General features: G+C 42.7%; 1 protein-coding gene across 1 annotated transcript; it reads right to left on the reverse strand.

The window, feature by feature from the left end:
* pdzd7a (PDZ domain containing 7a) lies at nt 1-22,388 on the reverse strand. The gene is made up of 16 exons (XM_037781414.1): nt 22,239-22,388; nt 21,095-21,842; nt 19,445-19,582; nt 19,103-19,277; nt 18,467-18,643; nt 17,248-17,395; nt 15,137-15,197; nt 13,856-14,383; nt 11,710-11,865; nt 10,593-10,765; nt 8,988-9,079; nt 8,802-8,893; nt 8,593-8,661; nt 6,491-7,162; nt 6,035-6,135; nt 1-606 (listed from the first exon to the last, which is right to left on the reverse strand). The coding sequence occupies exons 2-16, from the start codon at nt 21,285-21,287 to the stop codon at nt 430-432; spliced, it is 2,952 nt and encodes a 983-aa protein (XP_037637342.1). The 5' UTR covers nt 21,288-21,842; nt 22,239-22,388; the 3' UTR covers nt 1-429.
* Between the last annotated feature and the right edge of the window lie 1,394 nt (nt 22,389-23,782).

Genomic DNA, 23,782 nt, shown 5'->3' on the forward strand with positions numbered 1-23,782 from the left:
CGACAAATAGTGGCACAACTTCAACCAAGGAGGAATTCATGAACCATGATCTTATCATAAAACACATACTTTTTGTCCAGTTAATGTGCAATGTAGGCATTTAGTAAAAACACTAAGAATTTTATAAAAGTTGCAACAGTTATACTTCAACACTTACATTTCATCGTAACAAAAGTGACCTATAACAATCTTAATCCGGATAAATAAGCTGCTTCAGCATGTCCACCTTTCTCTTTGACAAATTTACTGTCATAACTCTGCCTTTCGCAGGACAAATGCTTCTGTGCATCCCTTCCTCTCCACTATGACCGGAGATCTACCCATCCCATATCCTCTCTGAATCCTGTAGTTTATTCGCTCCCACAGGAGTTGCAGGGTTTTGGTGTCCTTCATGCCCGAACTGCAGTCCGACTGTGAGGCACACAGAGGTCAGTCCGCAGGTCTCCTGGGGCTAGTGGGGGTGGTAGGGACCTTGGAGACCTTGACCACAAAAACCATCGGGTCTTTGGCCTTGTTGCTGAACGCTCTGCGAATTACATCCACCGCGTGCTGATGAGTCACCCCCTGCAGACTCTCGCCGTCCACGGACAACAACTCATACCCTGCCTGCAAATGCAAACACAGACATTTAACGTTCAAAACAAAGAATAAGATTCATGATTACATATATTTTTGTATGCTTTCCTCCCCCTCTGTATCTCTTTCTCTCGAGCAATCTGTCCCTTATGCACAGTTTCCATAAATCTGCAGTGATCGTGTCCCTTAGCGGGAACCTGATTTATGCCAGAGAGAATTGGGGCTCTCCTGTTAGTTTAATATATTCACACTGAAGGCCGTCACTAGTGCACATATAAAGTTTCCCCTTCAGCACAAGGTTGTTGAAAAAAGAGCATACACTGAGACAACCACACACACATACAGCTGGGCCGTTTTCTATGTGTTTCCTGCAGGATGCGAGCAGAGAGTGGCAAAACTTTGGAGGCCTGAGGAGAGGAACTTCCTCTGATGTCATCAGCGTTTGATGAGGATGCACCTGCCTCGTGTGCTCAACCTCAGTGAAGGTTAGCAACACAGAAACACGCAAGGCCGACGGCCATTGTTGTATTTTCCTTTTTTTCCCTTTCCCTTTTCCTTTCCAGTGATTAGACACAAAGAGATTTGTTTTCCCTTCATTCTGCACTTGATCTATTATGGGTCAAACATATTTGTACAGGAGGAGGGTAGACCTGTGTCCTTTGTTCGGACAGGTTTTCTTGCAGCTCATGGTGTTCACCAAAAACCGTATAGCCTTCCGTGAGGACAGCATCAAAAGATTTAGATCCATTTAACCAAAGAGCAGATTAAAAGTGTTTTTTTTCATCATTTTTGAAAAGTAATTTATTTGAATTAAATAGATCGCAACCTAATCTGCCCCATCCTCTTTACGGCCATTTATGGAGCGCATTTATGAGGTTTCCTCTTTTCTAGCCAATGGATGTCACGGTCCAAAAATAACACGGCCTGTAAAAATGACTACAGCTTGCATGGAAGGATCAGTGAATCGTTCATAATGTGGTTTACCAGGCCATTACGAATACATTCAACTAGATTATTTAGCTGAGGAGAGGAGACGTATTGGCTCTGTGTGTTATTTATCGTAAGGGAAATCTCTACAGAGAAGTAAACATATATCCATACACTGAATTTGTATAATGTCGGTAAACCAGCCCTTTCCACACACAAGGCAGGTCCAGTCAGCTGTCACATGTTGCACTATTTACTACTACACCTTCCTACACAGCCAGTTAGATGCAGGCACATGACTCACTCATGTCCAAATCTCCACTGATAAAAGCAGGTGGCCAATGAACGGGAAAATATGTGTGCACAGCGGTCTTCACTGATTGTAAGTTATCATGTGGGGTGGAAGTAATGAATTCACTCTTGTTACTGCAACAAAGTTGTTTTTTGTGAAGGCTACTTTTACTCTTTGAGTTGGCCTATTTTTAAAAATCAGTAATTTTAGTTTTATTAAGTAGGCTACTATTTGTCAAGTCAAGTATTGTACTCTCATCCGATACAGAGTATAGACAAAAGTCACATGATAAAGTCCTGATGAACTACAGAAGAGAGGAGATTAATCAGCAGCTGCAGCAGAGAAGAAGCTGCAGGTGTGTCTGCGGCTGCAAGAGGGCGGAGCTACAGAGAGGAGACACTCCGGAAATAGCACCCTAGAAATGTTTCAGTTCACGTCCGAGTTCACCTTCACAGGCCGGGCATTATTGTGCCTCGGTCGTTTTTGGCATTTATATTTTAATTAATGACTGATTTAATGCACAACCTGGCTAGCACGCTAAGAGAAACACCCAACCTGAACCTGTTCGCAACCTGAACAGTAGCAGCATGCTAGGTCTGGCTAGCATGCTAAATGCTAACAAGCTAACATCCTCCAGAGGTGACTTCTGCGTTCACTGAGGTGTGTGACGACTTCCTGCTGTTTGAGACTGTTCACAGTGTTTTGAATCTGAGGAGCGCAGTGGGACCAGAGAGGCCGAGTGGACTGGTTATACTGGGACCAGAGAGGCCGAGTGGACTGGTTATAATAGGACCAGAGACGCCGAGTGGACTGGTTATACTGGGACAGAGAGGCCGAGTGGACTGGTTATAATGGGACCAGAGAGGCCGAGTGGATTGGTCATACTGGGACCAGAGAGGCCAAGTGGACTGGTTATACTGGGACCAGAGAGGCCGAGTGGACTGGTTATACTGGGACCAGAGAGGCCGAGTAGACTGGTTATACTGGGACTGGGGCCAGAGAGGCCAAGCGGACTGGTTATACTGGGACTGGGGCCAGAGAGGCCTGGTGGACTGGTTATACTGGGACCAGAGAGGCAGAGTGGACTGGTTATACTGGGACCAGAGAGGCAAGGTGGACTAGTTATACTGGGAGCAGAGAGGCCTAGTGGACTGGTTATACTGGGACCAGAGAGGCAGAGTGAACTGGTTATACTGGGACCAGAGAGGCCAAACGGACTGGTTATACTGGGACCAGAGAGGCCGAGTGGACTGGTTATAATGGGACCAGAGACGCCGAGTGGACTGGTTATACTGGGACAGAGCGGCCGAGTGGACTGGTTATAATGGGACCAGAGAGGCCGAGTGGATTGGTCATACTGGGACCAGAGAGGCCAAGTGGACTGGTTATACTGGGACCAGAGAGGCAGAGTGGACTGGTTATACTTGGACCAGAGAGGCCGAGTGGACTGGTTATAATGGGACCAGAGAGGCCGAGTGGACTGGTTATACTGGGACAGAGAGGCCGAGTGGACTGGTTATAATGGGACCAGAGAGGCCGAGTGGACTGGTCATACTGGGACCAGAGAGGCAGAGTGGACTGGTTATAATGGGACCAGAGAGGCCGAGTGGACTGGTCATACTGGGACCAGAGAGGCAGAGTGGACTGGTTATAATGGGACCAGAGAGGCCGAGTGGACTGGTCATACTGGGACCAGAGAGGCCGAGTGGACTGGTTATAATGGGACCAGAGAGGCCGAGTGGACTGGTCATACTGGGACCAGAGAGGCCGAGTGGACTGGTTATAATGGGACCAGAGAGGCCGATTGGACTGGTTATACTGGGACAGAGAGGCCGAGTGGACTGGTTATACTGGGTCCAGAGAGGCCAAGTGGACTGGTTATACTGGGACCAGAGAGGCCGAGTGGACTGGTTATACTGGGACTGGGGCCAGAGAGGCCTAGTGGACTGGTTATACTTGGACCGGAGAGGCCAAGCGGACTGGTTATAATGGGACCAGAGAGGCCGAGTGGACTGGTTATACTTGGACCAGAAAGGCCAAATGGACTGGTCATACTGGGACCAGAGAGGCCGAGTGGAGTGGTTATAATGGGACCAGAGAGGCCGAGTGGACTGGTTATACTGGGACAGAGAGGCCGAGTGGACTGGTTCAGCTTTGAGGATAAACAAGTGGACAAGTTGAACCAGGAGCAGACTGTGGAGGACGTTGCGGTCCGTTCATCAGACAGGTGAGTACAACAACCATTAACGTTGTATCTATGACAACAACACACTGCTGAACTCTGCTGATGAGAACGCCTCTTCGTTGCTTAGCAACGTAGTTGCGTGTAGCCTACGTGTTTTGCGTGTAAAAACTGCCCATAGGACTGTATGACTTAGCCCCTGTGTTTATGTTGTTTACATCTGGTGATGTTTTTATTCTACAGTTTTAAAAGAGGTTTCAGGCGCCGTGGTTTCCATAGCTTGTTTTATTTATTGTCAATCATTTTAGTTTTATTGTCTTAATTGTCTAGTTTTGTCTCTTTTCTGGTTAGTGTGAGGCTACACTGGGGAAGGCAGTTAATATTTATAATTGATCATCAGTATGCAAAGACTGCAGAGTGCCCGTCTGTTTGGACATATGGGGTCTTGTTGCAGACCCCCTCCCTTTGAAACGCAGTTTACTCAGAGTACATTTTAACATTTTAACTGGCCCATTTTTTTGCTTTCACTTAAGTACATTTTTACACGGTCAGTACTTTTACTTGAGAAAAATGTCTTTAAAGTAACAATACTTTTACCACAATGTAGTGTAATAGTCTAGCACTCTTTCCACCTCTGAGGAGACAGGATGCATGTTGAGCTGCCCTGGTCTCACTTCCCTCTACAGAGTAGGGAGAGGAGATATCACCGAGCCCGTGAGCTGACGTGCAGAGGTGTGAGGTGTGAGGTAGAGACAACAGATAGCAGTGTGGGTGCTGGCAAGTAGCCATATATCTGTGTCTGAGGCTACTAAGCAACAACTACTCTGCTTTTAGCCATGCTGACGGCATGTTGGTACGTCACTCTGACACCACTGTGGTCCAGACTGAAATTTAATTTCAACTATTACATGCATTATCATATACTATGACATTTGGTTCAGTCATTGATGGTTCCCAGAGTATGACTCATACGGTGACTCCCTGACTTTACCTCTAGTGCCACCATGAGGTTGACATTTGTGGTTTTTAGTGAAGTTTCTCAACAACTATTGGATGGTTTGCCATGAATTTCCATACAGACATTCATGCTCCCCTCAGGATGAATTTTGATAACTTGATGTACTGATGTTAGCATTCAGCTCAAAGTACCATTTTGTATTAGTGAAGCCTCACAGACCTGCTAGCGTGGCTGTATACTCTTGTTCCAATCTGTCTCTCTGTGCCAGGTTCTGGTTTTTACACACCCTAATATCCTGCTTTATTTTCCATCTTTGCCATTCCTTGCTCTGTTACGGATTTATTTGCTTTCTCTTTTCTCTTTCTTTATGATCTTCTCGTTCCAAGATGAGTGCAGGCATGTGCGTGACTACAGGCACGGTAGAGGCACATTCTTTGAATTTGAAAGGCTGAGCAGATACTGGATCCTATGTTTGACACTATAATCAGGCATTAGACCTGGGTATTGATAGCTAGCTGTTAGGAAACACACTTTTTTCAAATATCTTAATGCAAGTGATGTTTGACGGCCGTATCGTTGACTCTATTAGGCCGTGGTTAACTATAGTGAATGAGTGTGTGTATCATGTGTGTTTAAGTGGCCAGGATCACGAATGACCGTTATGTTACTGTGCGGGCAATATATTAGCAATACATTAGCAGACCAGCACCTGTGTACCTCATCAATAATGGAGGCGATGGGCCACTTGAGATGGCTCTCCACTCTTCTCGTCTCCACTCCTCATTGCACACCTTCAACCTCTACTTCAAAGACATGCTTACTTATAGCAACAACAGCTCATAATCACAGGAAAGAGGTCTGACAGGTACTTACAATACACTCTAACCAGGATGGACGTTAATGTGCTTTAACTCAGGGTGTTATGAGGGAACAAAAGTACACTTTCAATACTTATGGTGAAAAGATGTAATTATGTTTACGACTTTTTTCTCAAGGCTGAAAATAATACTCATAATTTTTTAGCCCTTGTCATTCAGTTGACACCCATTTTTGTGATATATTGAGGTGTTTCTTCCTGTCTCTGTCATAACTAACTCACCTTCAGAGCCTCATTCATAGATGCAGCTCCTCCTGGGAAGATTTTCTCAATTTTTATCATGGGCTGGACTCTAGACTCCATACCTCCAGAGATACTAATACCTGTAAACACACAGGGAAATAATACATTAATAAACCAAGGTTTTGCTTGACAGTGTTGTATTCTAACTAGTCTAATAGTGTGTATATACTCTATTGGGTCTTTTTCAGTTATCATTAAAGCATTTAACTCTTCCTTTCAGTTTAGTAGTAGGTGGTACCCTGACCTCTACTGGTGATGTAATGGATATATGGGAGGATGAAAATAATAAAATGGACAGTTTTACAATAGTCATTTTTATTCTACTTGCCAGTATATTGAACAAACTTGTTCAAAGATTAAGAACGGTAACACTTAAATCAATCAATTAAACTTAAACTAAAGTGAAAAATACACATGTTTCTGTATTTAACTCACCCAGTGACTGCTTGCCCTTAGAGATGGTCAAAGTGTGGATTTCATACTCCTCAGGCAGCAGAGTTGCTCTTCTTTTCACACCGTGACCATTTTGTGAATGTCCATTTAGCTGCTGACTGCTCTCTCTGCCTGTGGACGGACTCTTGTCTCTCCGTGGCTCAAACACATCAGCCAGCGGGGTTCTCCCTCGCTGTTGGGAAGGAACATGTACACTGACCTCTGTGTAGCCCTCCTGCCTGCCCTGTCTGCCATCTACGCTCTCGGGACTCGCCTCCCTCCTCGCTCTCCCATGACCGTTCCTCACAGGTGACCTCCCTCGTTCAGAAGCCACGTCTCCCCGGTCAGACACTGACAACAAGGAGACCTCATCATACCGCGACGCCCCATTCTCTCTTCTGTTAGGGGAGCGATGGTGTTGGTGCCCACGTTGGGTGCTGTGTGGTGATTCGGTGAGGAGGAAGCTGTGGGTGGGTAAGGGGCTCAGGGAGCGCGAGCGCCCAGTAGAGGAGATGTAGTTGTCCACAGGTACATCCAGCAGAGGGGTGAAGGCACGGGATGGAGGCAGATGGCCTGACTGTTGGCCGGACAAACGTAATCTCTCCAACTCCTCAATCAACTGACGCTCCTGAAGTGTGTCCTGGACTGGCTGGAGCTGGAACCCACCTCTGTAGTCTGGACAAACATAAAAACTGTAAATTCAGCTTTAATCCTGCAAAAGTAGATGTTTCTTTCAGAACTTCTGTAGAACTTCAGCATATAAACACAGTGATGTGAAGCCTTTCAGCCCGAGTTAAAAGATTACTCCACTGATTTAGCATTGCACTCACAAGGTTTAATCTGGTAACTCCCAGACCGGACAACACCGTGGTAGCAACCTGTCAATCACAAGGTGGCCACGCCCTAAAACATACCCTGCTTTACGGTCTATTTGACTCTAATTGGGACCATAATTAACTAAATGAACATCATGCTGAACTCGTGTTTCCAATGTTTACTGAGGTAATAAATCAAGTGAGAAGTAGGCTCATTTTCTCATAGACTTCTATACAATCAGACTTCTTTTTGCAACCAGAGGAGTCACCCCCTGCTGGCGAGAAAGAAGAATGCAAGTTTAAGGCACTTCCGCTTTGGCTTCACTTTTCAGACCCAGAAGGTGCCCACTGGATAAAACAAGCTCAATTTGTACTGAACTACCTTCTAGCATTGTCATTGCATTGGAATTTTCTACATACAGCAGAATAGAGTTTTATTTCCTCAACTGGGCATATCATTATAAAAAGTAAACAACAGTGTAACCTATAAGGATTACGTATACTTGGAATACTGATGCCACGAAAACATCAGAACAAGCTTGTTCATGCAAGGATCTCAAGGGCGTCCTCTAAAAAAGCACTCACTTAAAGCTCTTTGAAATGGCACTGTCATCTTATATTTATAATTTCTTTGCAAAACAATAATATCCAACTTAATTTAGTGAGACAGAGCACCAAACTGAAATACTGATGTTGACCCTGTGACCCCTAGCCTGTGATTTTAGAAAGTGAGATGGCTGCAGTCAGTCTAAAGTAAGACTGTATTGATTGTGTCTCAATGACTCTTGAATGAGGAGAAGGATAATAGCATCTCTGTATTGTTGAAGTGTCACAATGGCCAACCAGGCCCGTCTCAGTCCTTTCTGTTGGCCGCAGAGATGTAACACAAGCCTCTGCTTCAGCGCAGGCACAGGAAACCTGAGATAGTTTGTGCATGGCAGTGTGTGTGTATAAGTGTGTTTTATATGAGGTCAGGAGGTGGCTTTGTGCGCGTGTGCATGTGTGTGTGTGTGGATGGGAGTGCCAGGAACGGGATATGGCCCGTGCCTGCAGGTGTTTCAGTTTAACACTACAGATATGAGATGAGGCATGAAAGAAGGGAGGCGAGGGAGGAAAAGTAAGAGCGGGAGGGGAAGGAGACAAAAGGTTAGCGGTTTAAGCCCCTCGTGTATCTCGTGTTGCTCTGGGATTAGAGAAAGGACATCAACCGGACAGAGAGGGGGTAAGAAGGAGGGGAGATCTAGAAAGAGAAAGGTGAAAGGAGGTGAGAGGAAGGAAGAGAGAGCGTACCTGGGATTGGGGTGATGAGGTGACGTCGAGGGGTTCCACTGCGGGGGGAGCGCAGAGCTGGAGAACGAGCTAAGAACAAATATACAACTAAAGATATATCACAGATTTTTCATATATTCCTTGTGTAATTTCTTTTGTTTCTGTTGTGCAAACAGGAAATTACGAATTTATATTGAGCTGAATGAATAAAAAAACATTCTTGTGCTTACCAGAGCGACTCTTGAGAATATCGTACGCCTCCAGCTCAAAGGGCATGACCATGCTGTCAAACCGAGCCACCTCAGTAGTAGGTATCAGCATCCTGCAGAGGATATGATCCGAGTCAGTTACATACATATTAACACATACCATATAGAAACAGTATTATACTGTACATAATACTCTGTGTATCTCACCTTATTTCTCTGACAAGTAGCAGTTTCTCTGGCCTGTCCAAGATTGCCAAAAGGGGACGCACTAAATCCTCAATCACATTGTCGGACAAAAACTGAGGGAAAGGTTAGATTGGTACACGAATTAGAGGAGAAGAATAAGAAGAGCCAACTAGTGTGGTTGTGTATTATAGACAGGTCTTTATCAGGGGATTATTTAAAGGGGCACTCCACCAATTTTACACATGAAGTTCAGTTTACTCGTCACAAGAAGTACTACTCAACTGTGAAAACTGTGTGGAGGTGGTTTTCCAAAGTCTAAAAAAAATAACCCTGATGATGTCATTAGAGTTATTTTGGCTTGTGCTTGAGTCTTTTAACATAAAGTCTGCATTGCAAACTGAAGGTGTGGGGTTTGAAAGGAGAGTATTTAGGAGGAAGGGAGTGTCGAATGAGAGACACTATCCAGGTGCATTATGGGAAATAGATCCACTGTACTTGAGACTAAAGGTCAGGATATATCCGACTCTTCTGCATCAATTTTTGCCAATCTTATTAAAATATGTCTCTTGGGAGTCCCCCAACTTTATGGAAGTGCAGTACTAAATGGCTGGAGTAAGCATTTAACTAAAGGTGTTAAAATCATAACTGCGACATTCCTGTTATGCAGCGACATTTTTGTCCCCATGAATTACTGCCTCATATTTTGTTTAACATGTGTCAAATATTTATAACTAAGGGCTTAAATTATAGATTAAGGTACATGTGCTCGATTTTACCATGTCCCCAGTGCAAAGTAATCAACTTTTACAAGAACTATAAGCCATAAAATTATCAAATATTCAAAATATTCTTTAATTTCTAGGCCATGCTATACTCTCTTTGATGATATAGTTTCTCATTGAGACCATTTTCAGGTAGTTACATAATTTTTTTTTAAGGGAAGTTACGCTAAATTATGAAGAAAATTGGTCGGATCAAAATTTATGTAAAAACATATGTGATGAAGTTATAAAAGGTCTGTAAGGGTTATTTTTTGACTGCCTGAGATTGGCCAATGTGTGGGTGGCCTCATAACATGTGACAGTTAAACATGCCACATGTTATGAGGCCAAAAATGTGGCTGCATAATAGGAGTGACCCAACTGTACATTTTCATGAGTGGGAGTTGGGTTGTCTTCTGACATGTTGCATGTACATTAAATATTAATTTTTCCATGAACGCCACTGCACTCTGCTCTGTTCAGTCTTTGGTGTTTAATTACTGTATTATCAGGTGAGTCATACTGCGCTCTAAGTAGACTTGATATCAAAGGGCCGGCCGAGGAGCTGATACCCTGAAATTGGCCACTAAGTGTGAGAAGGTGCCAACAGAGACAAGAGGGATCAGATGTTGGCTGATATTTGATCCTAATCATAAATGACAGGCCAAATCCATCTTTTGTCAGAGCTGCTGCCAGACACCTCTATCACTGAAGGACACTCAGCAACACAGGGAACAATACTGCACACTTAAGCCTACAAGTAGTCCAGCTGGTTTTCATTCAGTGGGAGGAAAAAACACACACACACACAGGAGGAGAGTGCCACTGAGGTGTTAGAGATGGTAATTTCAGATCAGGAACTCACCCGCCGACAGTGTCTCATCACAGCAGCCACTTCATCCTGGCTGAGCAGTCTCTTTGCCATGTCCTCCACGAGCTGCAGGGTCTCTGGTCGGGGCAGCGGGCTGCTGTCTTTAACCCCAGCACGGGATTCCCTCGGAGAGGTCAAGAGTTGGAAGGGACGACCCCGCTCCTTATCTAAGCAATTAAAGTGGAAACGGAAATAAACAAGATGGGAACAAAAACATCTGCAGATGGCATGAGATACACTCACTCGATTTCACCTAGGCCTGTTGCGGTGAAGGAATTTCCCCTGCGGTGATAATGATTGGCCCAACAGTGCAATATGCAATATTATTGCAACTTTTTTTTTTTTCCGCTATGCAAATTACTTTATTTATCCTGTATATATAAGCTTTATTGTTAGGGTATTATTACGTATATTGTTGCTGTATAAATGACAAATTAAATACTTGTTTACTGTTAAATGCAGAACACAGAATTGCAATAAGGCACAGTGCTGTTGTTGTCCAGCATTTATAGCCTATATTTAGGATGTGATGGTTGGTCATTGTGGAGTTTTTCCCAAAGTTGAACATTTTTCAACTCTCAGCGACCAGAAGTAAACACCAAACGTGCAGCACTCAGTACAGAATAGACGCTCAACGCCTCAACACGCTGCTTGTGTTTTTAGCAAAGTGTAAAAATGCAGCCCTAACTTCACCTCAAAAACCCAGGGATATCCATGCAAAATGTCCCAAAACCTTTCTAGTGAGGCTGTTGCACAGCTGAATCACCTTACATCTATGTCCGATGTTTGTCGATTCCCATCCAGTATTACCACTGATGACCAAAACGGATGTAAACGTATGAACTCCCAGAAATGAGCGAAAAGCTACTATGATGGACAGGAACCCCCCAAATGCCAGAAATAAAGTCTGAAACAGGACACTATGTATGTTGCCTGGTTCCAGACCTCTGAATTACTGCCCATATCTCCAATTTGTTCAGTAATTCAACTATAATAACTGAAGTTAAACAAAAATGTCATTTCAGTCCAAACCTTTGGCTGTATTTTGCTGTGTGGGATGCAGGATATGTGCCTGGAAAGAAAAAAAATAGTCCTGTGACCGTGCCCTCACCTTTGTCGGCATGGTGAGACGGTGACTTGGAGCGGCTCTTCTCTTTCCGGTCTTTCTTAAAGAGCAGGTTGACAAAGGTTTTAGATCGCTGCAGGCTGGTTTTACCCTCTCCCGAGCGCTTCTCCTTCTGTTGCCTCTTCTTTTTTTCTCTGTCCTCTGAAGGTGGAAAAAAAGACATAATAACATTCAAATCCCACTAAATCAACATTATGTAGTCAATACAGAGGCATTTTTCCAACCAAATGCTGTGAAACATGACTGATTTTAACACCTGCTAAATAATGTAAATGAATGCAAACAAGTAATTTAACTAAACTTAACTAATTCATATGAAAATCCTCCATAAATAGTGTTGAACCATAGCAAGAATAGGACATCCTTGTGTATTGTGTTGAAAACATAATTCATTAGGCTTTGTGCTGCTTCGTGCTTAACTGTTAGCCAATAACAGTGGGTGATACACACTCTCCTCTATGAGTACAGACTGATCATTTCTCTTCCAGTCGGCTCCTCCGTTCACTGCAGTAAATCTGCCACTGTGGAAAGTAACACAGTAATTCTGATGAATTGCAGCTCCGCTAACCTGAACACACCCCTATCTAGTGAAGGCACTACAGCGAAGTGCTCCAGCTTACATAACAAATGTCGAATCAGCCCTGAGCTTCACCCCGAGCCCCCGCCAGGTCCTGGAGGTATGAATGAGCTGGATAAATTGAAAGGGAAAGGCTCAATAACTCAACAGCTGAGCCAAGGCTCGGATGAGATATTTCTCCATGTGCTTGTTCTTATTCATTTCTCACAGAGGTACAACTAGTGATAGTAAAGGGCGCCGATTAATCATGAGTGTGCGTTGAACTTTGTGCTCTTGGACAAATTGGGTCTGGATCTTAAATCAGCCATGTGGTGTCTGGATGTTCTTGTTTACTTCCTGGAGTGATAGAAAGATGAGGGATCATTAGACTGACTGATGGCCTGCAGAAAGATCCCTGGAGGATTTGAGAGTGGATCTCATTACACAGTGAGTGCAGGTACTGTCACAAAAATCAGCCAAAGAACTGAAGCTCATTGTGGCAGCAATACTCACCATGCCGTGACTCTGGGAAGGTTGATTTCTCAACTGAGATGGATGACACTACCACTACAATCAACAACCACAATAGAGAGTACAACCTGCCTGATACTGAACTTATTAACACGTTTGCACAGTTTTGTGCTGTAAATTCTTGTTCTCTTTCTGCCAACATATGAAACAACACATCTGCAATAAGCTTATATCGACTGATATACATGGACTGTACATAAGAAGTGGACGTAGTCACCATGACGTCACCCATTGGTTTGTGGACTTCCGTTTTTGGCAGTCACCCTCTTGTTTTTTTTGCAACCAGAAGTGACATGGGAGGGTGGACCTAAGTACAACTAAATGCTGAATAAGACATTTTTAGGTGACCAAAAAGGTTATAATTAACTTTCATGAACTGAAAACACTGTGAAAGGGTTAAAGTTTTAAGACGAAAACACAGACAACTCCCAGACCGGACAACGCCGGTCAACAACCTGTCAATCACAAGATAGCCACGCCCTAAAACATACTCTGCTTTATGGTCTATTTGACTCTAAATGGGACCATAATTTACTAAATGAACATCATGCTGTATTGAAGAAGACTTGAAACTAGCGATTGAGACCATAAACTCATGTTTACAATGTTTACTGAGGGAATAAATCAAGAGAGCAATAGGCTCATTTTCTCATAGACTTCTATACAATCAGACTTCTTTTTGCAACCAGAGGAGTCGCCCCCTGCTGGCTATTAGAAAGAATGCAAGTTTAAGGCACTCAGGTAACGTAAATACGCGAAAGGCTCTCGCTAGAGCCAGTGTTTGGTTTGTCCATTCTGAGTTACTGTAGAAACATGGCAGTGCAACATGGCGGACTCCGTGAACGAGGACCCGCTCCCTATGTAGATATGAAGGACTCATTCTAAGTTAACGAAAACACAACGATTCTTAGTTTCAGGTGATTATACACTAATGAATACATAGTTATGAATATTATATTCTATTTCTGCTAATAAATCCCTCTAAATGCTACACACTGGACCTTTAAGTCTATAAAGCAATCCCAGTGAGCCTGCAGGTCTCACCTGACGCAGTGATGTGGCTCTGGGAACGTCTGATTGGCTTCCGTGGTCTGCTTAGGGCCATCAGCGCTTCCGTCTTAGGAGAGTGTTTCACTACTTCCTGGTCCCCAGATGACAGCGTCCTTGTACGGGACCGCCCTCCTTCTCCAGCTCCTCCCATCTCCCTCGGCCCTTCCCCTTTCCCGCGTATGACTGTGTCCTTCAGCAGCACTGTGGCACCTACAGTCCGGCTGGTTTCTGTGGCGACCAGCCTGTCGTGGTATGACCCATTAGTCGAGGGGTGGTCCGGGTAGTTTGGAGGGTAGGGGTCTGTCTGTATGGCGGTGTCAGCAGTTCGCTCTGCGCTGCTTTGACGTCTGGAGCGGTCCTCTGTGGAGATGGCGACGTCTACCATGTCGGAGCCAAAGACAGGAGGGAAAAAGACCTGAGAGAGACCACTGAGGGAGCTTAGAGGGGTGCTGGAGGACAACGAGGAGGCAGAGGAGTTGGAGTCTGAACCCTGGGAGAAAGGAGCAGGGCCCCCATTGGCCACTGTGGAAAACAATCCATAATTAGAATGAATTATGGGGATTAGTGAGTGTTTTAAATACTATTGTGTCAGTGCAATACAAATGAAACTTTCCAACTGTTTATTTTGAGCACAACACAGACACAAAGCTGCCAGGTTACACAGTGAATAAGATTTGCACAGGAAACTTAATTTCCTTATTTTCCACAGTCTGCTTTGTTTGGATCAAAGTCTGTCTGCCCTCGTGTCCTGTTAATCCTCTAAACGTTTGAGAGACAGAACATGAACCAGGAGTTATTCTGTTTCTTTCTTTTTCCTTTTTTAATGAAACTCATACTCATACAAACTAAATGACTCTGCATCTTGACCCAGATGTCAGGTCGTGTTCTGTTCCAGACGACTGAGCTGCTTTTGAGTTCACTGAATTAATCCCTGTGTTCAGAAATACTCATATCAAACTGAAAAACAAGGAATTTGAGTCCTATGAAGAAATTGAATGACAGGGTTTTAGTATAAACAGGCTACATGTGGCCACTGTTCCACTTTCTTATATAAGATTTCCAAGTAGAATAAAACATGTGGATGGATTTGCAAACGGAAATGAGAAGTTAAAACTTCAAATCACCGGGTCACATCTTCAATATTTTGTTTTTATAATATTTAGTTTAATGCAGGTAATTCTTTCCCCACTACTGTTCAAGTCATCATCTCTTTTGAAACTCATCTTAAACACTATCTCTGTCTTATAAAATCATATTTTGGAATAGTCAACATACGTTTGTCGAGCCAGCCGTATTCTGCCACCATCTCCTTGTATGCAGGGTATCTCCCAGCTTCCTGTCCAAGTGCAAAAACATGAAATATTCAGCAAGAACATAAACAGTTAACATAATCGTACGAGAAAACTACAAATTGTTACAAATAAAAATGTGTCTACACCAGATGCTCATGAAGTAGAATCTCTATGTTTTCTTGACTATCAGCTAAATTTAGCCACAGCTGTACTTTTGAGCTTAACGCTCATGTCAGCATGCTAACATGCTATCACACTATCACAGTGACGGTGTTAACACATGGATGTTTAGCAAGTGTAATGTTTACCATGTTCAACATAAGTTTAACATTTTAACATGCTGACATTTGCTCATTAGCACAAAACACAAAGTGCAGCTGAGGCTGATGGGAATGTGATTAGTTTTGCTAGTTAGTCATAAACTAAATTATTGGACAAATTGAAAATTTGGCCTGATGATGGCACTGGAAGAAGAGTTATGGATCACCAAAGTTGTTACAATTCATCTTGAAGGGAACGTGAATGTTGTGAAGGGGATGTCAATCCATTTGCTAATTGTTGAATTATTTCACTGAAAACCACAAATGTAAACCTCATTGTGGCGCTAGAGGAAAAGTTGTGATCACCAAAGTCATTGGGATTCATCCTCTGGGCACCATGAATGTCTGTACCAAATGGGAAGGTGCCATGAAAAAAAAATCACTATGAAGGGTGCCATAGTTTATAAAGGTTTAAAGGAAGGTGCCAATTTGCATCAAGAACTAGTTTCTGAAATCCGATATCCTCTCAAGTCTATTTTAAGGGATTGTCTCATCAACACAGCTTAAGGTCAAAGAGAAGGCACACAGATGTAGCAAGGTTACATCTAAAATTTTCCACAAAAGCCTTGGATTGCGTGACAGAGTTCAGTAATTAAAATGAACCCTATACACACTATGTGTGACTCTGACCCACAAATGGGTCTAATACATGACAGAAGGAAGCCATAAATTTCAGCTTTCTGTTGATTATAACCTGATCCCTGACTGCCTTTGAATAATGAACGTCGTCCCTGGCTGTTTTTCACACGTGGAACCTGAGATCAGAGGAGTAAAATGAGCACGCAGCGATGTCAGCGAGCTAAGAGAGCGCTCAAACACACTGGACAACAACACACATGTGCCCATTCATACACCGAACATACACACAGTTCCTTTATCTAAAAACGACACAGGTCAAGTGGCGCGGCCTTGCACACATGCGTGCGTACACGGACACACATAATGAACTTGAGGGCTATGGGCCAGCTGCCTGCTCTGCTGTGCCGGCTCATTCTGTCCCCTCCTGAGAAGAGCCGGTGTTGTTTAACACGCTGTAACACTTATTATCGTGTCAAAGCACTTAAAGCACCCAATCAATCTTTATGTTTAAACCTGAGCAAATGATTAACACTGCCATACAACACTGCACCGTGGATGTGAATAGGACCAACGGAGACACATTTCTGAAATCAGACTTAAGCCTGCATTTACTGATCTTTTGGACACTTGAGGGGAACAACCTGTAAACACAACATTGACATATAAAGTTATAAAGTTGATGTGGTTAACGTGTTTGTTGCTTATTTACAGAACCAGCAGACATGGAGCAACATTCATTTGAGTCATATTTGTGTCCACCAGATGAACCTAAGTCCAATATTTACTCTCCTTTTAGCTCTGTTTTGTTCTCCACCAACTCCTATTTTGCTCTTTAGCTGCTAAATGCTCCACTATGTTCACCACTGTGGCTGTCTGCTGTTTGGTGTTGGGCAGGCAGTGTACAGTGTGTTTTTAGAGCTTTTTAGCTGAAAAAAGGGATGATGAGAGCGGCGAGAGTGAACAAAAACACAGATGTTGCGGGTCGTAAAAACTAAAACGATGAGCTTAAAGAGGCTAAATCACGTCGTAGAGCCGAGGGGAACTGCAAAGTTGGGTGATAATTCTCTGTCAGCTCGTCATTACAAGCAACCCCTTTCACATTACACATAATCATTTGATCCGTTATTAATTTAAAAATTATTGATTGCAACTTTAAATTTGACCTCAAGTGTTTGTCTGTAAAATCGTGTCTCACCCTGATGGTCAACATGGCGTGGGTGTGGCTCTTCAGGACCTCGACTGCATTGCTATGGGTGATGTCATCAAAGCTGATCCCGTTGGCTGCGAGGATTTGATCGCCCATTTTGATGCCATGCTGTTCGGCAAGCCCACCCGGGTCCAACCTGAAGAGAAAATGCAGAAATGCATCACACACACACACACACACACACACACACACACAGGAGATATAAACATCTATTAAATCTGAGCGCTGGTTAAACTGTGGGCAGTTACAGTATAAGGTTATACCTGACTTCTTATATCAATTACACTTTTCTTTCATTTTCTACTATGTATTTAATTGTGATATAAGTATTTTGAATATTTTACATTTATGATAATGCGCAAAGCAAAAGCGTGCAATAAGAACGTCTTGCTTTCGGCGTGTTATTTGTACGCCATGTAGTCTGTACTGACTGTAATGTAAATTCATCCGCTTAAATATGCTATGCTCAGAGCTAGTGATGTAGAATAAAAAGTGAGGAAGACTGCTTATGGCAGTTTGGTGGGGAGGTGTATGGGTCCAACAAACACAGGACTTTCAACCAAGAGACTGGTACCACTATTCGAGACCAGTGTTGTTTTTGTAAGTTGCGTTAGTGACGTTTGTGACATGTGTTTTAGTGATGTTTGTGATGTATTTTCCTTAGTGTTACATTATTTCCGTACATATTTTACTTAGTTTACATACTTATTTCAAGGCCAACCATGACGGTTTTCCTAAACCTAACTAAGTGGTTTTGTTGCCTCCTGCTGGTACTGCACCTTCATACACGTGTGTAATATAACTTAACATAAACTGTTTTTTTTAAAGTTTAAGTTAAGTTTAAGCTACACGTGTAATATTCACGCCTCGGCGAGGCAAAACATGACGTGCTATTCTATGGTGGACAGACGGGTCTATTACACGCTTTGGCTTGATACCGGGTTGCTTATTCACACTACAAGCTCATCAAAGCAGTTTCTTAACAACTTTTGTTGTAATGGCGATAAAGTCAACCTTCTAATTGTTGCCTGGTTGCTTTGATTTAATGCAAAAAGAAAAACAAACAAAACTGCAAATGAGATTATTATATTTAATTCCTGTGGGAAAATTGTGTTCTCATTTGCCCTTCCTTTTTGTTACTCAAGGACACTCCAACAAGGGGGAGGGTTAAAACCAGCATTAGTTTCAAACCACGCTAGGTTCATACTTAGAAACATAAATTCCCAGTCCGAACTCTTTGCCTCCTCTGATGTTGAAGCCCAGACAGTAGTCATCTGATGTGGTGAAGAGATGTATGATCCTGCGTAGAGCGCTGTCTGAACTGGCCTCTGACGGTGTACGGCCGCTCTCCTCCACCACCATACGCCGGTGAATCAGATCCACCCTACACACACACACACACACATATGCAAAAGATGACATACTGTATATGCACGCATGAAAACATTCACATGCACGGCTTTCTTGCCTCTACTGCAGTCAAGCTTGTCAGTATCGGTTAATCAAATAGCCATAAAGGTCACAGCGGTAATCCATCCACTGCTGCCACATGAAACCAAGATACAGTATATCCCAAAAGAAAGATAACCAGTGTGAGCTACAGTCAAGTGACAAGACTTCACAAAACAAGGGCCATGCAAAGGTCAGTGGTGGTAACAACAAGGTTGTAGTCTGCTTTACATAACAATATAGCAAAGTACAGTCATAATATTCAGTTACTGTTTGGTAAAGTTGTTGAATTAACTATGAAGCGTAAATATTTAATTGTAGATTAGATGTAAGATATCATTTCTGGCAGCTGTATTCACATTGACACAACCTGTACTGAGCTGTTTGGCCTCACCATGTGGTCTTCTCCTTTGAGTAGCGGATGCCTGGGATCTTTCCAACCCGCCTCACCACCATCCGCAGCCTGTTGTTGCCCGTCAGGACCTTCACCGCGCTGCTCATGGTGATGCTCTCCAGGCTGACCCCATTCACCTCCACCAGCTTATCGCCCACAGTCAGCCCAGCCTGCGCTGCAGACACAGGTGGAACTCAGCATGATACACAAGAGTAAATGTCACATGGAAACAGAGGACAACATGCCCAGATGTTAGCACACTGAAAAATAAGCTTGCCGTCACCGTGGGAAGCACATTCACACACACACACACACACACACACACACTCATTTCCTCCTAACCTGCAGGGCTGTCATCCTCCACCTTGCTGACAAATATGCCGAGTCCATGCTCAGAGCCCCCGCGGACACTGAAACCCAGCCGCCCATCTGGACTCTTGTCTACTGTCACTGTGTGAATGTCTTCACAGTCATCCCCTCCTGCGGAGCAACAAAAGAGTCAGGTTTGATTTCAAACTGAAAGAAAACCAAATAATTTGCAGAAATTCTTGATACTCAATTACTGTGGGGGAAAGAGAACTGAAACATCAATATTTTGTCAATACTTTAATATCTAATACCTACAAATTTGACCAACTTCATGCTTCAAATCTTCTAACCTAGAAATATTAATTAGTGTGAAACATTCAACCCGGACTCACTGAGATATTCATGTGTAGATTACATGTGTGATATCTACTAGGTCTGCAACTTATGATCAGTTTCATTATTGATCAATCTGCCAATTATTTTTTCAATTCATTGATGGATTGTTTCATCAGTAAAATGTCAGAATATACAGAAAAATATTCATCAAAAGTTCCTAGAGCCGGGCGCCTGGTTAGCTCAGTTGGTAGAGCGGGCGCCCATGTAACAAGGCTCAGTCCTGACCGCGGTGGCTTGGGTTCAAATCCGGCCTGTGGCCCTTTCCGCATCCACTCTCTCTCTCTCCCCCCTTTCCAAGACTCTATCCACTGTCCTGTCAATAAAAATGCTAAAAATTCCCAGAGCCAAAAGTGTAGTCCTCGAATTGTTTGGTCTGATCACAATACTCAAAGATATTCAGTTTACTATCATAAGAGAATAAGGAAACCAACAAATATTTACATTTTAGGAACCAGAACCTGCATTTTTTTGGTATGAGTAGACAAGTAATCGACTATCAAATTTGATTGACTAAACAATGAATCAACTAATCTCTCTCTAATCTCTGGTATCTACAGTATATTGTATTATTACTATCTACTAAACTTGGATTTATAGTCCCTGAGCCAGACCCCCAAAATGTGTCCGTCGTTATTATTATTTCGTGTTTCTGCAGCTTAGAAAGCTGTTTTTAACTGCCTCAATAACAACATTTAACTGCCTCAATAACAACATCCAATGCAAAGTTGTGAACATTCTATCAGAAACAAACTGCACAAAGTTTATTCTGATAAAAAAATTGTGTTAATGTGCTCTTTATGATGGAACTATCCATAGGCACATCAGATCAATATGAAGTTAGTTATAAGGGGATTTGGAGAGGCATTCAGAATATTCCCTATTGCAGCTTTAGAGGTCAAAGGTCAAATTATGTTGTCCCCAGTGTCATGAAAATGTGACTGGTAGATACATTATAGTCTAAGCTTTATAATAATATATGACTTCATGATATTCAGATAAGGTTACCCTCTTTTATACTGGATCTATGTGTATAATGGTGAAAAAAACGTGGAAAAATTTTAATGATGGAAGAATGAAAAAAGGAGTGATAGCACAGAAAGCTTCCAACACTAGGGACATTGACCTGTCAAGGAACAATGTCACAATGAGACATGGTCCCTCCAAATTGGCACAACCAACCCCCTGGCTCATTGACTATTATGACTGACTGACTGAACAGTCCTGAGTGTGCCTCTGCAGCCAGTGACACTGTGTGTGTGTGTGTAACCACGGTAACGGAGGACTCACCATCAACAGGTGCGTTGATGAGAATGACCCTGCCCATAGGTGAAGAGGACCTGCGTCTGTGGCGGTGCTGCTTCTTCAGCATGTAGCGCGTGGTGTTGTGGGAACCCCCGGTCTGGCCTCCGTGGTTGAAGCGGGGGTGCCCTCCTCCATTTGTCATGTCCCCCAAGCCAGAGGGGTGAGAGGAGCGAGCCATGCTATGGTCCTGGCAATTCTTCCCTTAGTCATCCAGACAGGAGGATACCTGGGGTCCACTGTCAGGATGGAAGAGGTGCAGCCTGGGATTTAGGGAACGGAGGTGGGGAACAAGACTGGTGGGGAACTGGACTCTTTTTTTGCTCTTGCTGGTCCAAAGTGGATGATCAAATACTGGAGTTGGTCCCCACTGAAGCAGGCAACTTTAGGTACCATCCCTGATCTTCATTAAAACCAGTTTCAGACCATAAACAAGGCTAAATAAAAGAATGCCAAGATCCGAATTAGAAATTGTGACATAGAATAAAACTCAAAGTTGAATGAACAAACAATCATTTAAAAAACGCTGGCAAAAAGTAGTGCTCCATGATTGAACTGTGGACTTGTCTTTATAGGTTGTTGATATAATCCACTATAGTTTCCTTAGAGTCCATCTCCATAGATGATGTGCCTTGTCCCGTGCTGCTTCAGCTGAGAGGCTGCAGCCGGCCTGTCTGCAGAGAAGTCAGCGGTGCATGGTGCTTCCCCCTCAGGTCATGTTTAATTAAATGGATATCTGTTGTGAGGATAATATGCTGTGATGAGTAATGTGATGTCAGAAGTTAACAGATGGGGATAATAAAACTCATTTTGATACAGTAATGACCTATAACCTGCTGGGACCTTGAATAGAATAAAAAATAAAGTAGAATACCTCTCCTTAATATGTGTCAACAGAAATAACCTTGTCCTACTCTCATTGAACTTGACGTGTTTTTCTATCAGTCAGCACCATGGAGAGCGACTAAGAGATGTTAAAACATAAACAAGTGGCCTATCAGATAAACTTTAACGCATCTCGTTTCAGTCTAAACGTATTCCTGTTGACATCTAGAACAGTGAAACGCTATAAAACGCCTGTGAAACAATGGTAACATTGCATGTTAAAGTGAACAAAGCGTGAGAGCGTTACCTGCTGTGTCCATGTCGTGCCGGATGAGCTCGGACAGACGCGCACTGGTCCGCCTCGCTGACGCATAATCGGACACCTCCGGAGTATTAGTGCCACCTTCTTCTCCAGGTGACAGTTATTGTCTTATGAGGTGTAAGCCTTTTACATAAGCCTCTGCAGCTGTACAGCCTAGTAATGATTATAAAGTAGACTAAATGCTCTTATATTACAGTAACACTGCCTCGAGTCTGTGTCAGTTTGTCATCAGGTTATTAATGTGTTCATTAAGTCCATATTTTCCTGTAAAACTGCAGGTGTGTGAGTGCCTCCACCATGCCTGTGAGGTGGGTAAACAACCCCACCCGGTGGTCACATGTGTCACATCACTACTTCTATTGATGCAGATCTAGACACATCTCTGTAGATCTGACAGAGCCTCCAGTTGATCACTCATATTATTAATAACAGTCAATATACTGTAGCTAAACAGGAACAGAAATTATTATCTTTTAATATGTAGTTTTTGTATTTTAGCTTTGCTACATTTTTTTCCATGTTTTGGTGTACTTTATTACTGTAAATATTGTTAAAACATATAGGACCTAATGTCTCCAAAAGTATTGACATTTATCTCATTTTGAAGTCAGGTCGTCACCCAGGAATCATAAAGGTTGTTTTAGTTGGACATTATTATTATTATTTTATGCAACCTCAATGCGCATCAATAAGACACTATAGCTTGAACAAAAGGAGCAAGGAATTGTATTCATATACACGAATATATATATCACATTTTTCAAAATAGATTAAATAAATACAACCAAAATATACATGAGAAAAATAATAAATAAAGAATAAAAATGTTACAGAGACTTTATATGATGTTTGGCAGGACGGGCCTGCTCTAGAACCCTAACCCTATAGTCCCATAAACCATAAATACATAAATATATTCATAAAGTTACTGGATTTATTATCATTTAACTAAACAATTGGTCCCTGATATTGTTGGCTTAAAAGTATTTAGTCAGTTTCACTACAATTTAAACTTCTATTAACAAATAAGTGTGGCCGGGCAGATGAAAAAGTGTGAGAAAGAGAGTTACGGCTTGAAAAGTGTATTTCTGTATTTATTTATTTGTTCATTTGATATCTCAATGCAGCAAATGGGCCTTATATATATACATATATATATACTGTATTAATATTTAAAAAATATATATATATATTTTGTTTTAGAGGGCCCTAGGTGATCGCCTATATGGCTTATGCCTTAAGCCGGCCATGTTTGGTAGTAGATGGTAGACTGGAAGGATTACAATCACAGTAGCATGCTGTGACCTACATTACAAATAGTCCTGTAAATATTTCCAAAACTTTGTTAAACATAATCATTCAAGGGTGTTTGTCATTTTAAGACATATATATGACTTTTTCTGGACCGATTGACAACTCATAGAAATTCCTTGAAGTGTAACACACCCTTGAGCCAGTCAGCTGTTTGTAAGCCAATCATGCGCTGTCCACCTCCCACGCCCAGGGGTTTCACACCACTCATGTCCTCC

Source organism: Sebastes umbrosus, chromosome 10, assembly GCF_015220745.1.
Source record: "Sebastes umbrosus isolate fSebUmb1 chromosome 10, fSebUmb1.pri, whole genome shotgun sequence".
NCBI classification, from domain to species: domain Eukaryota; kingdom Metazoa; phylum Chordata; class Actinopteri; order Perciformes; family Sebastidae; genus Sebastes; species Sebastes umbrosus.

Bases quoted from the DNA above. Each gene is read 5' to 3' on its own strand.
- pdzd7a (XM_037781414.1), bottom strand. From the start codon at position 21,287: ATGGCTCGCTCCTCTCACCCCTCTGGCTTGGGGGACATGACAAATGGA. The intron at 19,278-19,444 runs GTTAGGAGGAAA...CTGTGTCTGCAG, and splicing joins GGAGGATGACAGCCCTGCAG to CGCAGGCTGGGCTGACTGTG. The intron at 10,766-11,709 runs GTGAGGGCACGG...TTAATTGCTTAG, and splicing joins GTCTCACCATGCCGACAAAG to ATAAGGAGCGGGGTCGTCCC.